At 40.5% G+C, this 23,389-nt stretch overlaps 1 protein-coding gene across 1 annotated transcript in view; it reads right to left on the reverse strand.

Moving 5' to 3' along the window:
• The window catches only part of arrdc1b (arrestin domain containing 1b), a 36,883-nt gene that overhangs the window by 5,567 nt on the left and 7,927 nt on the right, over window positions 1-23,389 (reverse strand). The window contains exons 2-5 of the mRNA XM_056403967.1: window positions 11,757-11,867; window positions 5,484-5,534; window positions 992-1,146; window positions 391-573 (exon numbers count right to left, since the gene is read on the reverse strand). Of these exons, the coding sequence (XP_056259942.1) occupies window positions 391-573; window positions 992-1,146; window positions 5,484-5,534; window positions 11,757-11,867 (500 nt within the window). The remainder of the gene's footprint in view (window positions 1-390; window positions 574-991; window positions 1,147-5,483; window positions 5,535-11,756; window positions 11,868-23,389) is intronic.

Raw genomic sequence — 23,389 nt, forward strand, 5'->3', positions numbered from 1 at the left:
AGAAGATATGAGAGTGACTTCAAACCACTTCACCCACCTCTGGCTTACTGCAGACAAAACTGTTCCTTTGAAATGGATGGTGAAAACCTTTCTCACTGTAGAATGATTTTATGTGGGCACATGAAAGGATTAGTTCCATGAACGATTATGTTTGAAGCTGCAGAGTTCCAGCAGAGATTTATAATACATCTCTGAAAGGTCAATACCTACTGAAATGGAAATTTCCGGGGGGCAGTGCACACTGGCTCTGGTCATAATAATGGTAAATGGGATAGGGCAAAGACTATGAAGACACATATCTGTTGGTTGGAGAGCTGGGGAAATGTTTTCTCATCTTTTCTCATCTCCACTTTCCTTCATTTTCATTAGATTCAATAGTCCAGTGTCTACCTGTATGAGACTGGCCAGTACACATCCCGTGTCCTTCCCAGACTTGTTGTGGATCTCGGTGGCTAACTTGATGACCTGACCGGGGATGTAACCCCTGAGGTCGCTGCGAGCTTTCAGCATCAGGGTCCCCGTCTTCACCAGGAGGTAGGTGAATTTCTTAGTGGTCACAGCAGAACTCGAATGCTGCAGAGACAGAGTCGCAGGATAAATGTTTGTGCGTCGTTGGTAATTAAGAAGCCTCATTAGCTGATGCTGTGCTGATAATCTATTCCTGTTAAGTATCTGGAAACTGACAGCCATGACGGGAAGAGAGTGAATGATAAGTCAGTAAATCAATGGAGCAAAGGAGAAAATGAATTAGATGCTGCTCTGCCATGAAATCAAATAAGCCTTGATCAAGACACAGGCTGATCAAATAAAGAGATATAGTACATTAAAGGTCCCTTCTTCGCCTCCTCCCTCTGGATTATATAAAAAAACGGTATCAATCCAGGCCCAGGTTTACTCGGCAGAGCAGAACAACAAGATTTAACTTTGTTAAAGAATAAAAAGAGCATCAAGGTGACAAATGAGTTTGCAGATTTGTGCACCGAACACTTACTTCAATGTCAGGCACCTCATTGAGGTTCAGGAGGTTGAGTAGGTAGAAGGGCCTCTGGGCTTTGTAGTCCTTAGAGAAGCGGGGCGTGTCGATGGCGGCCCTCACACGGTAAATAATCTTCCCAAATGGTCCCTCAAAGGAAGTCGGGACAGCGGCTGAAGAGAGGGGAAGGACGAGGACAATACAGACATTACTGTGACACAGAGGACAGCACCTGACATTTCTGGTGAGGTCATGACCAACACAGAAACATTTTTAACAGAAGATGGCAAAAATGAAAAGCAAGATTAATCAAGCACAAATTAAATGTGATTTTATTTCATATTTTTATTGGTAGGGGGAACAGATTAAAAACTGAAGACCCCTATCGGAGCTGTAGGGAGCCCTTCAGACTGATCCCTGCACATCTCCGCTGGATGGAAAATGTGTGACTCAAGCAAAGGACAGTGAAGAGGAGGAAACAGGGAGGGGAAAGACTGGAGGGCAGGAAATTTAAGAACTGAGATAAAAATAACTACTTGGGGAGAAAGCAGTCTGACACACAGAAGGGGAGAGACGCTCAGAGCCAGGGGAGAGAATACAAAACACATCCGACTCAAAGCCTCCTCTGATATCATGATCCGCACAAACGATCTGCATATAAATAACCAAACAGGATGTACAGAAAGGTGATTAATGTGTTGTCAGAAATAAAAGCTGAGCCACAAATTGTGGCACTGTTCTTGTTTCCCCTTCATCCTCATTCAGATGTTAATGTCAGCGCGGCTGGTGGCTGCTCCAGGCACACGTCTGCTGCTGCTCCTGTCAATAAGAATTAACCAAGAGAGAGGATGGATGTTGTTGTTTTGTTGCAGCTTGGCAGCAGAAACAGAGCAGTGGACGGACTGACAGAGGACAGACTGAAGCACAAGGCTGACTCTCCCCGGAGACACACACCAGACTGAGCTGCTGAATTAGGCTGAAGATTGTGTGGCCTGACTCGCTCCTCTGAGGACAGACAAAGACCTCCCTCTGACTTTTTGAGCTGCTATTGTACTTCAAGATGCTAATTTCATTTCAGCAGGCAGCCCCTAACATTTCCTCTTCAGGAAGGACTTGTGTGTCTAGGAACCTCGTGAGCACTTGGTTTGCAGAAAGATATCCAGACACCTACGACAAACTGAGATAAATTTGTTTTAAAAGCCATTGTTCCAGGAGAATGTATCCTACTGACTTTGATGACCCTTTGACATTTCCTCTAATGTCACCATGAGGTTTGCATGTGTGCTTTCTCGTGAAAGTCTGATGGCCATGATATTTAGCACAGGCATTAATGTTCCTCTCAGGATGAGTTGTAATAACTGGTGATCTCCAGAGATTTCATTCAGCGCCATCATCAGGTCCATTATCAATAATGTAGTTTAAAGCTCTAATATTTTACTTTTTCACATTAAAATGTCTAAAAATGTTAAATATAATATTTTTTTTCCAGCAATTCTCAAACCAGAGAAATAATGGATTTTAACCATGGTAACGGTACGTGTCATTTGGTCACCTGTCAAACTAAGACGATAAACATTTTACCTGCTGAACATCAGCATATTAGCATTGCCACTGAATGTAATGTTTCAGTCTTAATCTAAATTAAGTCTGGTTTAAATTTTCACCTTCACCAAACCAGTGCTTTCTGGGACACTGCTGCGCCACAAAAAAATCACTTTGATTTCAAAGCTGCACACATCAAGCAGAAGTTTTATCTACTAAATAGAAAAGTAAACTGTTGGAGAGAAAAATCAGTTTGATGGTAAGACTTTGGTTTCAGCGGTCTGGCTTGTCGGGGGAAGCAGCACACATTTCACACCTACAGTAGTTTATCTTACATCTTATATCTTATCCTATCATGGGCATAGAGGCCAATAACATACTCACGTCCAAAACCCTCCTCACAGCTCATGTGTTAAAATGTATCACAGGCGACAGTTTAATTTCAGAAATAAACAGTGAAACAGGAGGATATCTGTGGACTTTGAGGCTGTGGAATCAGATAATCAGCTGCTCATTCATCTTATTCGTATAAAAGCAACAATGCTTACATTATATGCAGGGGCTCATCCAAAAAGGATAAAAGTTGATAGCACTCTTTTAAAGTGTATCTAAAAAGCGATTGACTTTAATCTCTTCTGTTCGTCTCTCCTCTCTTCCTGAACTCGTATCTCATGTCCTTTTGGAAAGACGCCATCCACCTTTCTGTGGAACCTCATTTATCTCTCTGAATGTCCTTGTACTGGTTCCCCCCTCGTGAGGAATGATCAGGACAGAACAACATCTGATGCCTTGACTGACACTGACAATGTGCAGCAAAGGTTCCTCCTCCCAAAAGCAAACTTAAGAGCTTTTGAGCACCAGCAGAATAAAGAAAAACCACGCTCTGAACCCCACCATGTCCAGCATCATTCAAACTATTTCTATGGAGAAAAAAGGTTTTAAAAAATTAAGGTCGGCTCGTCTGTGATTGACAATTTTATGCAAATAACGAAATTGTATCTGGCCTCAGCTGGTTATACTTTTAAACTAACTTTGACATGATCACAGATATACAGCTACCAAACTACTTGCTAATATTCTGTGCCTGTTGATTATTCTTGGTTATTCTTAACTGTTGAATTTATTGTTTACTTAGACAAACAGAGCTTTGGGCAGTTTATTAGATACACCTTGCTAAAACGCAAAAGTTCCTGTTATAATGGTGAGTTTTTATCAAAACTTTATTGTAGAGGTGTTGATTTAACTTCATGCTTATCTTCATCAGTGAGGGCAGGCTTAATATCAGTTACAGCACAATAACATTCAACAGCACCATAGTCCACAGCCTCTAAAATGACCGAGGCACAATCAACACGTCTCTACAAAAACTGAACGTTACAACTATCATTAAAATAGGATTTGTTGCAGAGCTGTTGCATGAGACTGCGTCAGTTTTACCTTGGCAATACATATGGGAGTGATGAAGGCTTCTACACAGCCTTTTTCAGTTCTTACAAAACACTGTAAGTTTCCTGTAGTTGCTTTTATCAAACAGAGCGATAAGACTGTTCACCTCACCCATTACTGGCATTACGATGAGTCACAAGGTTATTGGAGTGACCGCATTCATGTAGCACCTTCATCCTAAAAAGAGTGTAAAACTCGTTTTTACACCCTTCTCATTTGCCCCCATTCGTACACTGATGGTGGCCTGCGCATGAGGGGAAGGCTGGGTTTCACTCTCTGAGCTGAACACATCCAAAACAACTCTGTGATATCTGAACAACCTGCTGTACCTGCCACAACTGTGTTACATGGAAGTGCTAGAACTACTTTTTCAGTATTTGTGAAGGGTGTTCATGAATTATTCACTTTTTACTCCCTTTAAAAAAACAACTTTGAACCATTACTGTCTAGGCAGACATGTTAACACACATGCAAACAAGCTTTAAGGTCTCTATCTCTCAGTCTCTGATTAGGAATTGCTCTCACATTGCTCAGTGTTTCCATGTAACTGCTGAAAGTGATTTTAAACTACATGACTTGCCCATGTGAAATGACATGAGGTGTGTTTTTGGTACTCTCTTTTGGTTCGATTTATTCAGGTTTTCAGTTTCAATCAGTTTTTTTCAAGGACGTTTTACATTTGCAAGATTTTTTTGAACATTTCTTCAATTGATTTCAGTTTTATTGTCATTATACTTGTACATACTGTACATAGACTTGTCATTCCAAGAAAATACAACCTTCCCAAGACAGTAAAATTGTAGCTTTTGTTCAATGACTCCTCTCCCTAAAACGTGATCTTCTTTAAATCTACTTTAATGACACACAAGAGTACCTCAGTCTGTTTGCCGTACCAGCAGGGGTCAGTAGGACACACATGATTCTCCAGTGAGCCAATTATCACTACATGATAGTTAACATTGCCCTGTGCTGACGCTCTCAAGTCTGAGGGCCCGAAAGGAGGGGAGGGCGAAGCATGGGGGCATGAAGACCAATTAAACAGTGACTGCACAACAGGAGAGAGAACTATAAATAACCCTAACCACCCTGTGCTTCAGCCCATGCCTGAGAGAGTGTAAGATACCAGACAGACGCTGCACTGTGTGTGTCTGTTCACCTGATCTCTGTCTTATTTGCAGGGTTGTGGTTTTGTAGTGTATTGTCATGGATGTGCTGAGGCATTACAACTTGCATGTTCCTCCCAATTATTACAACTGTATAATATAATGACTATAATGATTGTTGACACATTTCCATCACAGCACATGTACGTGTGCACTTTCTGTCCGAGACAAAGGGCAAAGAGCCGAATACTTTACACGTGCACAACTAGAAAAATCAGACCATCTTATCAGAGGTTGTCACGCCTACGTGCCCCGTTTGCTGACGTCATGTTGCCTCCTGATAAAGGAGGTCCATGAGAAAACAATTACGGGAACTGAGGGTGTGCCCCTGTCATGAAGGAATGAGTAGTTACACTCACCTGGAATGAGAAACTGGAAGGGGAAACTGTGTTCGCCCGCCGCCAGAGTTCCTGTAAAAGAGGAAGGTTAATTAGTGACACAGACTGAAAAGAAGAATGCAATTGACATTTACTGGTGCACATATGGTGATAATTCACAGGGTTTGTGTGTGTGTGTGTGTGTGTGTGTGTTGTGTGTGTGTGTGTGTGTGTGTACACACAGGTTCTTATTTGAAAACATATGCCCCAGTAAACATTAGATGTCCAGGTGAGGCGCCGTGCCTGTGGGGCTCACCTACTTTCCCACTGGGATGGAGTTTCTGAGACAAACAGGCTTTGTAGTTCAAAGACAGCTGAGCTGAGACTTTCTGTAGTGAATGACAAGCAACTGAAACCACAAAGCCTGCATCACAGGAAGTGATAAACTGTTGGTTGCGTGACACCGAACACATGTAGCTGGCAAAGTTGGAGCTTTTCAAAGCAAAGTGAATCAATGATTTACAGCAGCGATCGACCCAAGACTGAGTGCAGCTCTCCACTCTGTTACAACACGGGACGGCATCACTGTGCCAAGTCTGTCCTTTTAGATTAAAAGGACAAGCCTGGCTTTATTCTACCTTTTTTCTTTTTGTCAACACAAACCCACAACCCTGTCTACCCCAGGCTGTGGCTATAGGGCCCAAGCCCACAGTTACTTAAAACTTTTTAAATGGCTCAGTTATTTCACAGAACAGCTGGGAACTGTAGTTCTAAAGAAAACCAGAAAATGTTGCAGATTGGTGCTCTAGTGAGCATTGTAATGCAGATTGTAATGAAGGAACCCAGTGCAACCTTGTGGCTCACTGATGTGTTTTCAATAGTTTTGAACAACATCGGCTCCGTGGAATACGACATATCAGGCTTTGGATACACACACAGCAGTTGTTAGTGTTTTCAATTGATTGTTGGCTTCGGCCTTGTAATTGCATTTGTTTACAGATGTTGGCATGAACAAAAAACATACAGAATCTCATGCAGAGACAGAAGGGAATATGAACACACACAAAAAGAAAACCCCAAATAAAAGCAGAATTAAAATGTATTTTTACACATGATGTTAGAGGAGAGAAGCAAACCTCTCTAAAGTGCAACACTATCCCTCTGCAAACTTTATATTTCTGATGTTATCAGACAACAGAGGGTAAACTGAAGCAGAACTCACTGCGTTCTGAGGGCCTCAACAGGAAGTGCTGTGAACTATGAAGAGGTGCTTTAAAATAACACATAGGCTACTCAAACTTAAGTACATTTTTCTCTGAATTTGTCTCCATGAAAAATCAGCTCTTTTATCTCAGTTGTTCACACACTGTCTGGTTATTATACTGTCTGCAGTGCTCAGATAGGAGACCATCTGGCTGCAGAAACTCTGCCCACAGAGCAATTTTACTACTTTGTGTTTTCTAAATTTACCAGAAAACTACACCACAATTACTTCATAAACACAAAATCCTAATTTCACAGAGATCTCAGATATATCAGAGCCACAAATATCTTAACTGATATCTTACCAAGTACATTACACATTATACTGTACCTGTGTGTCACACTAAAAAATAAATCTTAGAAATGAAAACAGGACCTGGGAAATGGCATCCATTCATTACACGTACTGTAACTCTGTAATTAGCACGTTATTTCATTTTGCTTCTTGCTGCACCAATTACATTAATTACTGTGAAAAAGATTTTTCATACTTGTTCACTTCACAAGGTCAGTTAAATAGACAACAAGAGCGTAGGGCACCAATAAGGGCCGCTCCATCCCTGTCACACGGAGAGCACCTTGAGAAACCCGGTTAATAATTCTCCAGATGAGCTGACAGCCCAATTAAATTCTTCCAGAAAGCAACACGTCTCACCTCATTAGAGATTGGCACAAACTTTTCCGTTACCGTTGGTCTCAGTTTCCTGAGGGGAAGTGCAGAGACTGTATGTGTGTGTGTTTGTGTGTGTATGTGTGTGTGTGTGTGTGTGTGTGTTGTGTGTGTGTGTGTGTGTGTGTGTGTGTGTGTGTGTGTGTATTCATTTGCATCATGTTTATTTCTAGAGGAAGCAGTCATGGTCTGAACCAGCGCCGTGCAGGTGCAACAGCCACTGCATTTACTCAGCTGCAGAGAGCCGAGCTGAGATTACAGGTGCAGAGAGAAAAAACTTTTTAGAAACATGATGAATGAAAGCAATTAAAACGTGATCAGATTAGATGAGATACTTTATAGAGTGAGCTGTTAAAGAGAGTCTTAACCTCAGTATACTAACCCTAACTGTACAGGGGTATCCACCTAACCTCAACATCACAGACCATTCAAAGCAGTTTACCAAGACTATTTCACCAGAGGGACAGTTTTTATACAGCCTAGACTACAGCTGAACATCTGGAGAGAAACCAACACGGTTTACAATGACATATGTGCACTGCCACATTGGAAACTCTCCATGGGAGCTGTAGTTCTTTGAATGCCGATAAATGAATTGTCCTTTAACTTGCCACCTGATCGCTAATACAGGCTGTGCATGGCGAGTTTGGTTCTCTGTCCTTTAACTTTGTTTAGTTACAAATTGTCAAACTCATTTCCTTTAGTATATGGCAAACCGCAGGAATGTTTCACTTGTTCAGAAGGTCTGAGAATAAAATCCCTTAATGAGTGAGTTAGAGAAGCAAGTGGAACAGTCGGGATGTAAGGTCTGAACTTCAACTCTTTCTAGACTTTCTTTTGCTTTGTTTTTTGCCTTATGTTGTCTAAATTAAATAAATTAACACAATATAACATGTATACGGTGGCTGTGAAGTGCAAATCACAACGACTAATTGGAAAATACAACAACAAATCAAAAAACACAGCGGCATATAGGACATCTCAGTGACAACGGCAAATCACAAAATGCAATGACAAATAGGAAAACAACAACCAATCCCAACCACAAAGCAGAAAATACAACAACATTAACTTGTACTGGAAAAGCTGGGCACCTGTTAATCAACAAGGATCATTAGTGATTGGACGCACGTTGTGTTTCGCTGTTGTGTTTTTTGATCTGTTGGTGTCTTCCCATTTGTTATTGTTAGTTGCACTTCACAGCCACCGTACATATACTAGACCTTGTATTTTGAATTTTGCAATGTAGCAATCACGTAATAATGCTACTGAAAGTCTGTGCTCATAAAGTTAACTGAAAGACGATATTGCAGTGGTTTTACTTCTGACATCATGACAAACAAATGCATCTTGTGCAGAGATGTGTAAAGTATTATCAATGAATAATGTGAGATATGACAACACTGGATAAGCTACAGTGGGGTCTGCCTCACGCATGGTCTAAATATAAAGCTGTCGGTTTCTAACAGAGTCTATAGTGGAAGCACGACCAAACTCCAGCAGTGGAGGGAAGATCCTCATTTCATGAAGGTCATTAACCAACAATAGTGACAGGATGAAGAGTGGACCACATTATCAGTCAGCCACAGCGAGTGTCGCTTGCTTTGTGTAAGAGTGTGTGTGCGTGTGTGTGTGTGTGTGTGTGTAGTGGTCTTCTGTCACCCTTCCTGTCTCCCTCTCCCTGTGTTGCTCAGCCCTTGGGGGCAGAGCAGCCCATTTTTGGAAGAGAATGGGATCCGGAAAAATGTCAGAGATAAAGGGGAGCACAGAGGGCGGGTGTGTAATGAATCATTTATGTTGTCTGGATGTGCCTGGTGTTTTACAGTGTGTTCTGTGTGTTCATGTGAGTACTGAGGTGTTGAATGAATTTTACTGTTGCTTCAAAAGATCTTCCTATCTGAAGCATTTTGGGTTAATATTTCCTTTCTCATATTTCTTACGACAAAGTGTTTGCACACCGGAAGATTTCAGACCAGCGTGTCAGATCATAAACGCTGACTGTGACTACAGCTGGTTTTTTTCACTGCTTGGCTCACTTTTCTAACAAGCAGCAGAGGAATACATGTAGTTCATTATAAATACCAAAAACCTCCTTTTTTCTTTAAACTTTAATAAATGAGTGAAAAAAAAATGTTTTCATTCAACAAAAGAAACCAAACTTATGGAATACCACATATTATCTCAACACACGCAACTGTACAAGAACTGAAATACTGCTTAAAATTTAATCTAACTATTTTTTTAACTATAACTATTTACCTGAACTTTATTACCAGCTTTCGTTATGTGTCCGTTTACAGTCCTTTGAGCTGTTGGTCTGCACCATTAAAAATGTTAATGTTTCACTTTCTGGTAAAGTTTTACTGCAGGTTGTCACCCGTAGATAATGAACATATTTTTCTCTCCTAAATAGTCCCACCTGTAAACAGTTACACGAGGCCTGTATCCACATAGTTAATGTAGTAGTATGTCAGCAGTTTTAGTTTTGTGTGAGGCAGGTGTGTTTGTGTTCATGTTTGTTCCCGTTGTACATATGATCTAACAATACTCTTGATTTCACATTAGCATTAGCTTTTAAATAATGCTAAATATCAAGGATATTTTTTCCCCAGCTTCTCAATCTTATTTCTGTTTACACTTCCCAACTTCCCACGAGTTTATCTTGACGTGGAGCAGAGCACTAACTTATTTTAAATGCTTCACGATAACAGCACAGGGACATAGTTACACTGTAAACAAGTGGAGTTAACAATACATTTTAGTTTATTCACAAATCAAATTTGTGACTAAAGGAGCAATTCATCCTCCTCACGAAAAAACAACCAAAAAACAAAATGTTTTCTCACTTGCGCCGGTTGTGTCTTACCATGCATTTAGTTTCTAGGTTTCAGATGCCTCCCCTCTGAAACATCTGTCTCTGCTTGTGGTACTCAAAACAATGAAATATCCAGAAACACTTTTCCATTGACTTACTGTTGACAGTTTTCAACAATTTCTTTGATATAAATTACTTTCAACAGAAATCTTTGCAGTATTTTCCAGTGGCAGAAGAAGTGTTTTGATCCTTTTCTTCAGTGCAAGTGGCAACACCTCAGTAGAAAAAAAATTCCAAAACAAGTAAAAGTTCAGCATTCAAACATGCACCTGAAGTTATGTGAATATTCTGTGTTATTATATCTTTGAAGTTATTTTGACATACATTTTTGTTGGTATAAAAATGAGAGAATCCCAGTGAAAACATACACAAGCTATGTGGTTTCAGCCCATTGATCCTGTGCACCAGTGTTTGATCTGTGATCTGTGTGAGGGAAGGTGCATTGCATTTTTACTTTACAAGATTATAACAAGCACTTTATACACTGTTGGGCAATTTCATTTACCTATTATAATGCACCATAGTTTGAGTGGAAGTGTGAAGCAGAATACAATAGAAGGAAGCAACCACCTCAACACTCTACTTCTGTACAGTGCTTGAATAAATGTACTTCCCAGCAGTATATAGTGTGTAGTATATAGACTGATGTGTAAACCACATGTTGAAGCAAACAGTCCTGACAGTTAAACACTGAGCCGCTTTGTGTTTTTTTCACCAGTGTGGATTACACGCTCTAATGATTAACTTTGATTTGCATATATAACAGATTTCCTGCACCCACAGTGCATTTCAGCTTCTGGCTGTGAGCAGTATTAGCAACACATACAAAAGATGGAAGATCACGCTCACAACAAAAGGTCCTGTAAGCTCTCGCTTCCGCAGGCGAGCAGGGCTTCACAGCTGCAGGGCAGGATGGTGCCCAGAGACTGGAGGAAAACATTAAACCTGCTCTCTGTGGAGCCAGTCCAACCTTCTCCTCAGGCACTGTTGGGCACTGATAACCATGTCTCACCTCGGAGAGACAGCGCGCAGAGAGGGAGGCTGCATGCAACATCCCCACAGGAGACTGTTACTCTGACTGACTGACGCTTTTAACTCTTCACTGCAGGGCTGCAAAAACCTGCTGCTGCCATTGTGAGATTAAGCTGCTGCAGCCATTTCCCATAAACTAAATGAGGTGAGAGGCGGGACCCATCAGTCATGTCTCACTTCTGACTTTTTCTGACATTTCAGTGTTCTCAGATGAGAGAGATAAATCAGTTTGTTTATCACATATGCAGGATATCAGTAGACACCCTGCACAGTCACATGACAGTGATGAAACGGTACAAACCAGTGTTTTTGCATGTTTTTACCAAACAGGCAGCCATTTTACATTGTGTGCAAAAATTAACTGCTGCCTGGAAAGTAGGTGCATCCTACATGAGGAGTGTTCAATGATCAGGCATACTGTGCAACCAATAGAAAACTCTAAAAAATAACATCATCAGGCTTTTAGTATCATCACCTTTATCAGCAACGGACAGCGTGCTGTTGAAGTATTGCTCCTCCAGACTCCAGGAGGCGTCATTCATTTTGTTGGAGATCCCACATGAGCCCTGACAGTTCACCTTGATTGCTGCAAGACGAGGAGAGAAAAAAAAGTCAGAGAAGTGTCTGAAAATGTGCATGTTTGATGGTATTTTTACTGCAGGATTACAAAAGAATTTCCAACATGCCCATTAGAAAATATAGGGGAGTGCAGATAACCATTGTTTTCATTCATAATCAGTTAATCGTTCAGTCTATTTCTATTTTCTGTGCCAGTATGCACAGCGAATCATATCATGATGTGTGGCACTTGTGACCTGTCCTATCTTGTTTTATCTTCATAAACATCTTCTTCAGGACACAGAATAGCATTACACACAAAATACTGTCCAACCGTCATTCATTTTATCTGGGGAAAAGAAACAAAGAGTCTAAGGCCACACTTTGTGAGGCTCACATTGTGACATTAAATATATATGTTAACAGAGCAGCTGAGTCTAAGCAGTTTGGGCACCGAAGTGTGAAAAATACAGGTCAGCAGCACAATACACACTGATTAGCATGAGAATGACTCACAAAGAGCGACGTCTCACTAAATCATTATGGGCCTCTGCTACTAGAATGTGCATTCTGCTGCAGTGGTAAATAATCTGTCAGAAGAGGCTGTGAATAGTGTCTGACAACAGGTGGAGGAGAGGAGGAGGAGCTGCTGTGAAACTAAAGAGGTAACCTTGAATAAACACCTGGATACTTCAGGTTTGACTGGTTTAGATCGTATCACTGATTGTGCTTCACCCACTGGGTCATGCTGCGTAAACATTTAGCTGGGGTGATGATGGTGAGGATGTTGCAACAGGTTAGATAGAGCTGAGGTCATATCAAGATTACTGACGTGCCAGCGGGATCAACTGAACCGGAATCCATGGTTTTCAAGTCTGATTACAGGTCCCATATTGTAGAAAGTGAGATGTCCAGGTCTTTTTTGATTATAAAGCAGGCCTGTGTTCAGAAACTGCCTTAAAACGAGCCATCAGGACTTCCATAATTTTGTGATGTCACAGCTTTACAGTCACCGCCCAGCACGACCCAATTGGACCCACCGTCAAACCTTTTTTGTGTTGTTGCTGTTGGTTTAGCTTTATCTAACAGCACAACACCAAGCGGTTCATTGTATCACAGAGCTAACAAGCTACAAGACAGTAAAATGTTGAGGAAACGCTGCACAGTTGTATGTCAGGACGCCAATACATCATTCCACAGCCTCTCCACGGAGAGTAATATTACAGACCAGAGGCTAAAGTTTGTTTTTGTCTGAATTTGAATGTCTGTGTGGCTCATTTCAGCACTGACTGACCATTGCCATTTACATTTACCAGTGAATTTTACCAAGCTACAGCAGCATGATCCCTTACCTATCACCCAGAAAACAGTCATCCAATCAGAAGAGAGGCTCAGAGACTGACACAAAAAGCCCTGTTCCTGCTAGAACCCCACAGAGAAGAGGAAGACATGTTTTTAGTACTTAAATAACAAATATATCTTCTTATATTCTTCTTATAGATATCAAAACTTCAAGTAAAACACAGGAAAAGTGTCACATACGGGATCTTTAAGTCTGAGGCTGCTTGCCAAAATGCAGGAGGCTGATTTGGGGGAAAAAAAGCTTTACATGAGCAGAAGCAACACAGGGACAAAGAGCTGTTAAAGAACAAGAGTGGCAGCAAATCAAATCAAATCGTTGCCTTAATAGATTAGGTTAACACAGTGGAAGTGGTGAAGGTAATCAACATGTTCTCCTGTGCCACTGCTCAGGGTGCAGGAAATTATGTTTTATCGTCCTCTCATGCTTGATTCAAACGTCAAGAAGATAACATCATTTTTACTCCACACTAAAGTCATGTTGAGTTCAAACTGGTGCTGCATGTGTCCTGTGACAGAAATCAACAGTGCACCTGCAACGACGAAATGCTGAAGTGAGCAGCAGGAGCAGATCTGCAGTGTGAACGCAGCCCGTCTCTCTCGCTCCTCTATCCCTCATGTCTTTCTGTTGATCTTTCTGCGAGGAAATGGAAACCCTCTGATAATACACACAAACACACACGCCATGACTGTGACAGAAGCCAGAGGATTAAACACAAAGAAGGCCCAGCCAGTATTATCTCAATACTTTGATATGCAGACAGACAGATAGAATTTCTTTATCTCAGTATGAATTAAAACCTCTTTTGTTTTAAACCATCTGAAATAAATAAATAAATAAACCGAACTTCTCAAATGCATCGCGACCATATACAATATAAAATGAACAACACTGATTTAAATCAGGTAAAATCTAACAACTGAGAGCAAAAATAAAAATCACTTCAAGGATTTGGAACAAACTTTCTGTACTGACTTGACAGTAACGGTGGGAGATATAAATAAATCTTCTACTTGTACTTCAAGATGGTTTGAGATATCAGGGTATAATACATTTTCTGTTGGTTCAACTGACAAAATAAGCAGAATCTCTTCTTCTTTGACACTAAACATTTAGTAGACTAAATAATTCACCAATGAATCAAAACAAAATCAGATTAAATGATAATGAAAACAAGACTGAGAGTCTACAGCCATGCTAGCAGCTCTGTGAGGCTGTACTAAGACACAGCAGTGCTTTCAGCTGAATGCTAACGCCAGCATGCTAATATGCCCACAATAACAATCCCATCATGCTGATTTTGTGGAGTGTAGTTTTTACCATGGTCACCATGCTAACATTTGCTAACCACGAAACACAAAGTACAGCTGAGACAGTTGAGATTGTCTTTTATTTGCAGGTATTTGGTCATGAACCAAAGTATAATCCATCCAATAGCCAGAGAGATATTTCACTCAAGACCAAAAATGTGAACCTCATGGTGGCGTAAGAGAAAAGTCAGGATAACACCAGTGTCACTGTTATTTATCTTAAGGACACCATGAAGCCTCACGGCAGTCTCAACCTGTTGATGGAGCGATTTGTTGAGATACTTCAGTCTGGACGACAGCGGTGGACTGAACAACATAAACATCCTGAGAGCCATGATGCTAACGTGGCTAAAGCTCTGTTACTTGTAGCTCTAATATCAAGGTAGGTACTTCATCAGACTGATGAAATCCTCCTTTTAATCCAATATTCCCACAATGGTCAAATACAAGCAGAGATATTAGGGATTATTACTTCATAACAAAATGTCAACCTGTTGTCGTCATATTGCCCAGCCCTGCACAACAGTTTTTTCACAGTGGTACAGACATGATTTGGTCGCTACTCAAAAAAAAAATAAATAAATAAATAAACAGACTCTGATGTAAAAAATATCATGCCATAGACTGTGTTTGACCAATCACAGCTCACACCCACGCAGTATCCTTTGCTCCTGTGCTGGCATCACAGAACACACACACACACACAGAGAAAGTGGCAGATGGCTGCGCTCTCAACACCGGCAGGACTGCTGGCACAGATCTGGGGAAGAGGGAGGGACCTCTGCTGCCGGCAAAAACAAAAACTGAAATCTGTGGCACACGAAACGGAGCAGTGTCCTTCAGCCAGTCCCAGTCGCATCCATTCATTTGGTCATTAATTAAACCCTTCAATCTGCCCCGGCAGCCATCTGCCTCATTCATGGAGGAGAATAATACCTTCACACTCCACATTAACACAACCTCTGAGCTTTCTGGAGTCATCACACTTCACAGAAGCAACAATAGAATTGTAAAATTGCACAAATATGACAGAGGAGAGACATTACTGTGACGAGGTTCTGTTTACAGCTGTCTGTCGTGGGAAAGTGAAGAGCTCAGCCCACGAAAGGTCAGTGCAGGGTTAATCTGTTAATATCCCCAACAGCAGCAGCAGCAGCAGCAGCAGCAGCAGCAGGAAGAGCGGCAGCAGCAGAGCTGAATAGTGAATAGTTGTGTCATAAGAGATGGGCTGCTCTGGCAGAGAGACTGGCTGTCTGTGGCTGAGTAATGAGCTAGACACTCCACAATCACATGGCCAGATGGACCAGGAGTGGTGATGATGTGTCTGAGGAGACGTTCATCCAGACATGAATAAAAAGTGTCTCCACACCTCACCACAGACACTCCAGGACCAAACCCTAAACTTCAGCAGAGGTCATCCATGTTCTTTATCCTGTGTGAATCCACCATCTCAGCAATCTGTAAAATCCAAATTATTAGTATTCTGGTGATTAGATTTTTCTCCTTTGGCAGTGATTCCTTGCTGAGAATTATTTTTTATGTCCATCCAGTTTTTATCGCCTCGTTGCTTACCGCCTACAGTAATGAGTAAGGACTCCAACCTGTGACGTTGTGGTCATTTATCAAACTATGACCTAGAATATCAGGTTATCTGACACTCCACTTCAATTTGACGAAGGGAATAGTGAGTACCCAAAAACTTGGATGACATGCCTACACTAGTAACACTAGTAGTTTTCTCACTGGGAGATGTGAATGAAACAACAGTGCTACTCGCTTATTTAACATAAAAGAAATCTAAATTCCTGGAATAAATCCTGAGAAATTCTTTACAAACATTTATCTGACGTAACTGAATCATCAAGAACATGAATAAATGAATCAATCTTTTTTCAATGAAAATCAAATCAAATCAAATCAGGAGACCAGTGTAGATATCCAGTCCTTTGTAATACAGTACACAGATGTCACTTCATTTACTGAGGTCTGACAAGGCTCAACAGGCATTTATTTGGGACAGGTGTCTATCCACGTATGTTGTGTCACAGGTGATTAGACAAAGTGAACACTTACTGGGTTTCCATTAGTCTTTCTGATATTCAAAGAGGAAAAAATAAATAAATTTGAGTCAAGAAATCGGCTTCAAAGCTCCTAATCTACAATGCCTAGTGCAAGTAGCTCCTCAAAAACTTATATTTAAAAACTAAAATCTTGCAATGCCCACTCAAGTCACAAAATTTTGTTTGGTTTTCTGAAGCAGACAACTTCAAACTTGCCCTCACACCAGCAGCAATGATCATTACTGGGATCTGCCAGTACAGGAATCTGCGCCAGAGGCCAGCACTCCACAGAATAAACCACAGCCTCAGGGAGACCGAGTCTCAGTAGTGAGAGGGAAGCCAGCAGCCGAGCATGCTCTGACTCAGCAGCTGTCTGGATTTCCTGCCAACACACTGGAGTCAGTCCAGGTCCTTTCCAAGGTTCAGTGAGAGTATACGTAGGCGGAGATGATCCTGGTGCTACTACTCATTAAATTTTACGAATCAGACCGTGTGGGCTGACAGATCCAGGAGAGAGGGTGTAATCGATAGCGTTACTAGACCCGGCTGCCTAAACATGACTGCTGTGTTTTATTGTATCAAAGCGTTCTCTGATGTGGGTTAGAGCAGGGTGATTCTGGCCAATGGAGGATGTGGCTGAGGGTTGAGGGTGTGGTACTGGTGAGTAAGTGGATCATTCAGGAGAGTAGGCACAGATAACGACCTGATATATGCCATTGTGTATCTGGAAAGAAAATCTTGGTTTGACTGCACTTGCCCGTCACACCTGACTGCATTATATGTTCATTTCAATCTCATCCATTATTTTTGTACATCAGAAATCATGTATTATCATGCTTATACCTGGGCTGGTTATTATTGAAACTTTGCAGTACTGGTGCTGATACAAGAGCTGATTTTCACTATTGAATGGGAAACCAAAATGATACTTGTCTTTGAGAAAGATAAACATTTTATTCTACAAAATCTTTTTTTCATTGAAGAAAAGAAGCCTAACTTCTCAAATGTTGAACGTAGAGCTGCAACTAACGATTATTTTCATTTTTAATTAATCTGCCAAATATTTTTAACCAAAATTTCCTAAATTGATGCTAATCAAATTTCTTGATTTGTCAAAGCAACAGTCAAAATATTCTATTTACTATAATGTAAGTCAATAAAAAAAAGCAGCAAATTAGCAGCAAAACTGTTGTCGATTAATTTTGTGGATTGGCTAATCAATTAATTGACTAATCATTGCAGCTGTAGTTGAATGAAAGAATATTAACCTTAAAAAATTGTTCAAATTGTCATCCATCTTTTGCTGTGAATTTAACCAATATTTAGGTCAGTTTCATCAGTTAGCTCAAATGTTACCAAGAAGCAGCTGTAGCAATTACTGTTGCTATGGTTACCCACAGCTTAGTATGGTGGTTGAAATGTTTACCAGAAAACAATTTTAAGTGCCCTTTAATATAACTTCAACAAACACCTGTCAGCAATCACACATATATTTTCTGTAGCCATGTAAACTTTTATTTAGCTATTCTCTTTGTCCTTCTTGTGTCTATAAGAATATTTTACGTGAGGATATGTTTTTCCCTCATACTTTTCTTTGGCAAAGTCATCGATGCCACTTTCCTCCTCCATCCTCTCCCTTTGCAGAAATGTTGTCCTTCAGGGCACACTTCCCTGAGAAAATATGTGCGAGTTACGCAATAGTGTTGTTTGCTTTGTCGTCAGCTTTTCCAAACAGAGCCACTTTATATTATTACTGACTTTCTCTACATTTTCATTTGTTTGTTCACGAGCACAAACATATACACAAAACACTGACTAAGAAAAATTAATTTAGTGACATATGTTTAACTTTTTCAGGAAAAAACAGCAGAACTGTGTGCGGGGGATAAAAACACTCAGTCAGAGCTTGCTGCTTATTACATCAGTACATGAGGGAAATGAGTCAGCTGGAGGGTTATTGGGAAGCACACAGGGAAGTTGGGCTGATAATGACAGTTCCTTATTTACACTGATTAGACTGGGTCTGAAGCACAAAGGAGCCTCAGTGTGTTTGTTTAAGGTCTGGACTTTAAAAGAACTAAACCCTACACCCTCAGACACCAGAGACCAGAGAATAACTGTGTCTTTAGGTTGGTGAATGAGTTGAATTGATCAACATTCCTCACATGCACAAAAAGGCTCCTATGACGTCACTTATACATTCCAGCATAATAAGGCATGGAAACTCTCAAAGCAAGATCTGTGTGATAAGACTGGATTGTTTTAAGCTGAAACTTCTGTAGAAATGCTACAAACCACAAAAACTGGACAAGGTGCAGCAGCTCACACTGACATCTAATATGGTTTGATAATTAATTGGCTAATTTATGGATCACCTTTGATACAAACACAGTACATGAAATTGACATGGAGCTTCTTGCACTGCTGATGCTAATGAAGGCCTTTAAATTAGGGTTAAACTAAACCTAAGGATCCCATATTGTATAAAGGTAGATGTCCATGTCTTTTTTGATTATAACATAGTACTAGGTTCTATATTAATATTGTGAAAGTATCAAAGCGCTCAGTCCACAGAGAAATGCACACAGCCTGTATTCAGAAACTGAGCCTTAAAACCAGCCATCAGGACCTTTGTAACTTTGTGATGTCACAACAAAGCAGTAACCGCTCTCAGCTACACCCCAAGCGCCACCCACCTGGACCCACCATCCAACCTTGCAGGATTTTGTTTCTCTGAGTGTTTACCTGAAATCTGCTATGTGTTTATTCAATCACTCAGAAAAGTGTTAGCCAATCAGAAGAGAGGCTCAGAGCCTCCTCTCTTCTGATTGGCTCACCGACCTGTTGTTACTGGAGCTCCAGAGAGAAGTCTGAGAAAGGAGATGTAAAACTACATTGAGATGGTTTTTGGTTCTTAAAATGCACAAAAATATCTTCTTATGGATCAAAACTTCAAATAAAACACAGGAAAAGCATAAAATATGGGACTTCGACAACTTGTTTATATTTGACATTGCACAAAGATGAACTACAGTTTTGTTTTGTCGTTGTTGTTTTCTAGTATTAACAATGGCCATGAATAAATGGCATGAGAACAAATATTTCTAGTTTCCTCCACAAAAGATCAGAACCATCACTCTGTACCTCAGGACAGCCGAGTAATCCGATGCTACACTTAATACCTTCATTAAATCTTTAAGTGCTGCAAACAATTAGTCCCTCTCACTTTTCCAACATCTCCCCTCGTCTCGTCTCTAATGCCTCTCAGTGAGACATGTCAAACATGGCCACCTGATCTTACGATCTATCACTCCTGGCTGTAAGGGAATCCCCAGCAGGAACAGAGCCTGGGCTGTTCGTTCAGACATGTCCTGTGTAACTTCTCTGTACGAGCAGTAACAGAGACAAACACTGCACTGAGAGCTGCTTCAGTGAAAGAAAGATCAAAATTGTTATTAGCTCTTCAACCGAACAGTTTAAGGAACTAAAAAAAGTCCCAAGAATCAAACTCAGGAAAATACACCCATCCTCCTTCTCAAGAACCATGAAGATTACGCAAAACAGACTAACAGGTTATGGTTTTAAAAACCAAGTTTGGCATGATGACGACATAAAGATGCCACATAGTTTTTGGAAATTTACTGTTGTGCAGGTGTGATGTTTGAATAGATATTTAAGATGAAACATAAAGTACAGAGGTGGAAATACTAGGGAGAAAAAAGACACAATAACTGGTTACATCAAAGCACAAACACTAATAGCATCAAAAACAAGCCCATTCCTTAACTGGTCTATAGTATTTATTGAAAAGAAATGCATAATAATCTGTGAGTATCCTATCATGGACCAGCTCAAGCACTAATGTTCATCACTAGTGACTGACGAGCTTTAATACCATTGATCAGTTTATATTTAGTGTTTGCATGTGTTTGAGTTTAAGAGGAAACACATCTGCATGAAAATACACACAGATCCCTGCGTACAGTACGTTTGCATGCAAGTGTGTAAGAGGCTTATCCCTGCAGAAGTTACATCATTAAACAATCAGCAGACATGTAATCTGTACTCTCAATCTGCACACTCACTCCCGCATTACCCATCATGCTTTGAAATTTCCACATTTCACTGCATGAGGCTCAAATCCAGACAGACACCATGACCTGATGAGACACATACTGACTCCGTCTTCTGACATTTACAATGCTCATATATATAGCAGCTAAATTATCACCTGGTTTATCATAAGACATAAAGCAAAGAGGGAATTAATCCTTTCATTCTCCAGATAATTTCATTTTCCTGACATTTGTATGAGGCTTGCTTGAGAATTAAGATGTGTAAACATTGCCTCTCCCCTAACCAAGACCACATTTGATGGTATCTATGTCAGCAGAGACCTACATTTAAGCACCAGCTTCTCCCTCGTGGCAATCAGCAGTGTCCTCAGTTGACCTGATCTCATTTTACTGGATCTGATACGAAGCAGCTTGTTTCAGTGCTTATCTTGAATCAAGCTGCATCTTAAAAAAACATCACAAGATCAAGATATTCAAGAAAGTGTAAGGCAAAACCAGATACTGCTGTTACACTTTTATGACAGCTGACGAGCTGAGGTGTGGTTTTCATGCATCATAGACCAAAGTCAAGTCAGAGCCAGCAATTCACTTTTCATCAAATCATTATTATACTATCAAAGTGTTAAACCAGGAGGTTTCATATGGATTACTGCTATGGCTTCGTTTATTATTACAGTAGAGAGATATAGGTTGTGTCCCATTCACTACTCACTATCCAGGGAGTTATGTAAACGACTATAAAGTGAGGTCATCTGTAAAATGGAAAACCACTTTCGGACACTACTCGATTTCGTACACTACTTTTTCTTGATGCATTGTGGGATACTACTAGCCCACTTTATAGTGTATAACAATTCTCACAATACATCCGGACAGCACTTCAAAATGGGGAACTCACTATATAGTGGACTACATAGTGAGTAGTGAGTGATTTCGGACAGAGTCATGGTCTACTCCAAACTGAAAGTCATTGACTTTGATTGTTTGATTAGTCATTTAGTATCAGCTGACACCCCACTGTGACCTTCGGAGCCATGTCACTCCCTCTGACTATAACTGTCAGAGTTAAATCACAGCTGATTGCGCAATGTGGGCGTGTATGAGCTGCCACAATGGTCTTGTTGCTGTATTTGCAGCTGCAAATGTGGCATGTAAATAAACACTGATATCCAAATCATCAGTGCCATCCAAAGACTTGGCGTACTTGTGCGATTAGTGACTGTTTGGAACACATGATCCAATTTTTTTATGCGCTAATCTTCATAAAGAAGCCGTTGTTTGGAGAGGGCCGACATGAAGCTTCGTTAGCTAACATAGTGTGTTATGGACACACACATTTCCCAAGTATTTCAACTGGCATGAGTGACCTTTCCTTTTTAGGTGAAGTGGGTTCAACAATAAGACCAGATCCATAGTGTTGTCTCTCAACTCCTAAACCAGCACCCCCATTCCCTCCTCCTCATCTCTGGGGACTTCAACCACACGTCCCTGTCCTCTGCTCTTCCTAACTTCACCCAGTATGTGGATTGTCCCACCAGGGACAATAAAACTTTGTACTTGTTGTATGCTAATATCAGGAATGCATACACCTCATCCCCCCTCCCCCCGCTGGGACACTCAGATCACAACGTCCTTCATTCCAGCAGCTGTCAGACTCCACAACTCCTGCTCTTCCTGACCATGTGCAAACTTGCACTTTTTCATGTACATATCGTGTGTATTGTGTATATTGTATTTATTAGTGTATATTTGGTATATTTTTGTTGTATATTTCCATAGATGTTTATTCTATAGATGTTTATTTTTCTGCTGTGGTAAATGAATTTCCCAGTTGTGGGATTAATAAAGTTAATCTAATCTAATAACAGCTGCCAATGGCCTGAGGCTTCTAGAAAACAATTTCAGAACAGCAGATCTGAAACCCTCTGTCACAGAATCACAAGAAAGAAGACACAAACATATATTCGGACGATAAAGTATTACAGCTTCTAGCCCTTCATGAACACAATTTCCCACGACTAAGAACTCAGCAATGTGCACACACACACGCCAGCTGACTGTATCTTTGTTTGCAACATTGTGACTCAGAGACTAGAGATAAAATGGAGGCAGCAGCTGTGAGAGAAAACAGTCAACGTATACAAAATGGAGAACAACTAAGTTTTTTGATCAACCAATTCATTTCTTAATCTGTACATTGCTTGTTTCACTTGACTAATTGTCCAAAATAAATGCAATTACAATATACAGAGTTATTTTTTAGGATATAGTACAATGTCAAATAGAGAATACAAGTCTTATCTAATAATATAGGTAAGAAGGGAGAAGTCAATGAAGGGTTTTGCAGCACGTAGGAGAGGATGAAATGAGGATTGAAACCTCTTGTCCCTTCACAAAAGCCTGACTCAACACACACATAATCTCAGGAAGGTTCACCGCTTAATAGAGGCTATAAAAGACAAGATCTGTGTGTCATGTAGCAAGTAATTCATTGTGGTTTCTTGATTCACACATAGAAATAGAGATTCTTTATCTCAGTGGGATTAATTTGGTGCAACAAAGGGTTAAATCTGCAATAATTAATGTTTTTGGCCTTTTGGGTCAAAAGAAAAAAAATATCCAGCTTCAGCTACTAGATGTTCCACTTTCTTCACCAGCTATTTGTCTGTTGTTTGGCGCTAACAGGTAGCGTTCAGTAGGTTTATCATAGCTTGTTTGTTAAAAACAGCTGCATAATGTTGTTG

Source organism: Seriola aureovittata, chromosome 18, assembly GCF_021018895.1.
Source record: "Seriola aureovittata isolate HTS-2021-v1 ecotype China chromosome 18, ASM2101889v1, whole genome shotgun sequence".
NCBI classification, from domain to species: domain Eukaryota; kingdom Metazoa; phylum Chordata; class Actinopteri; order Carangiformes; family Carangidae; genus Seriola; species Seriola aureovittata.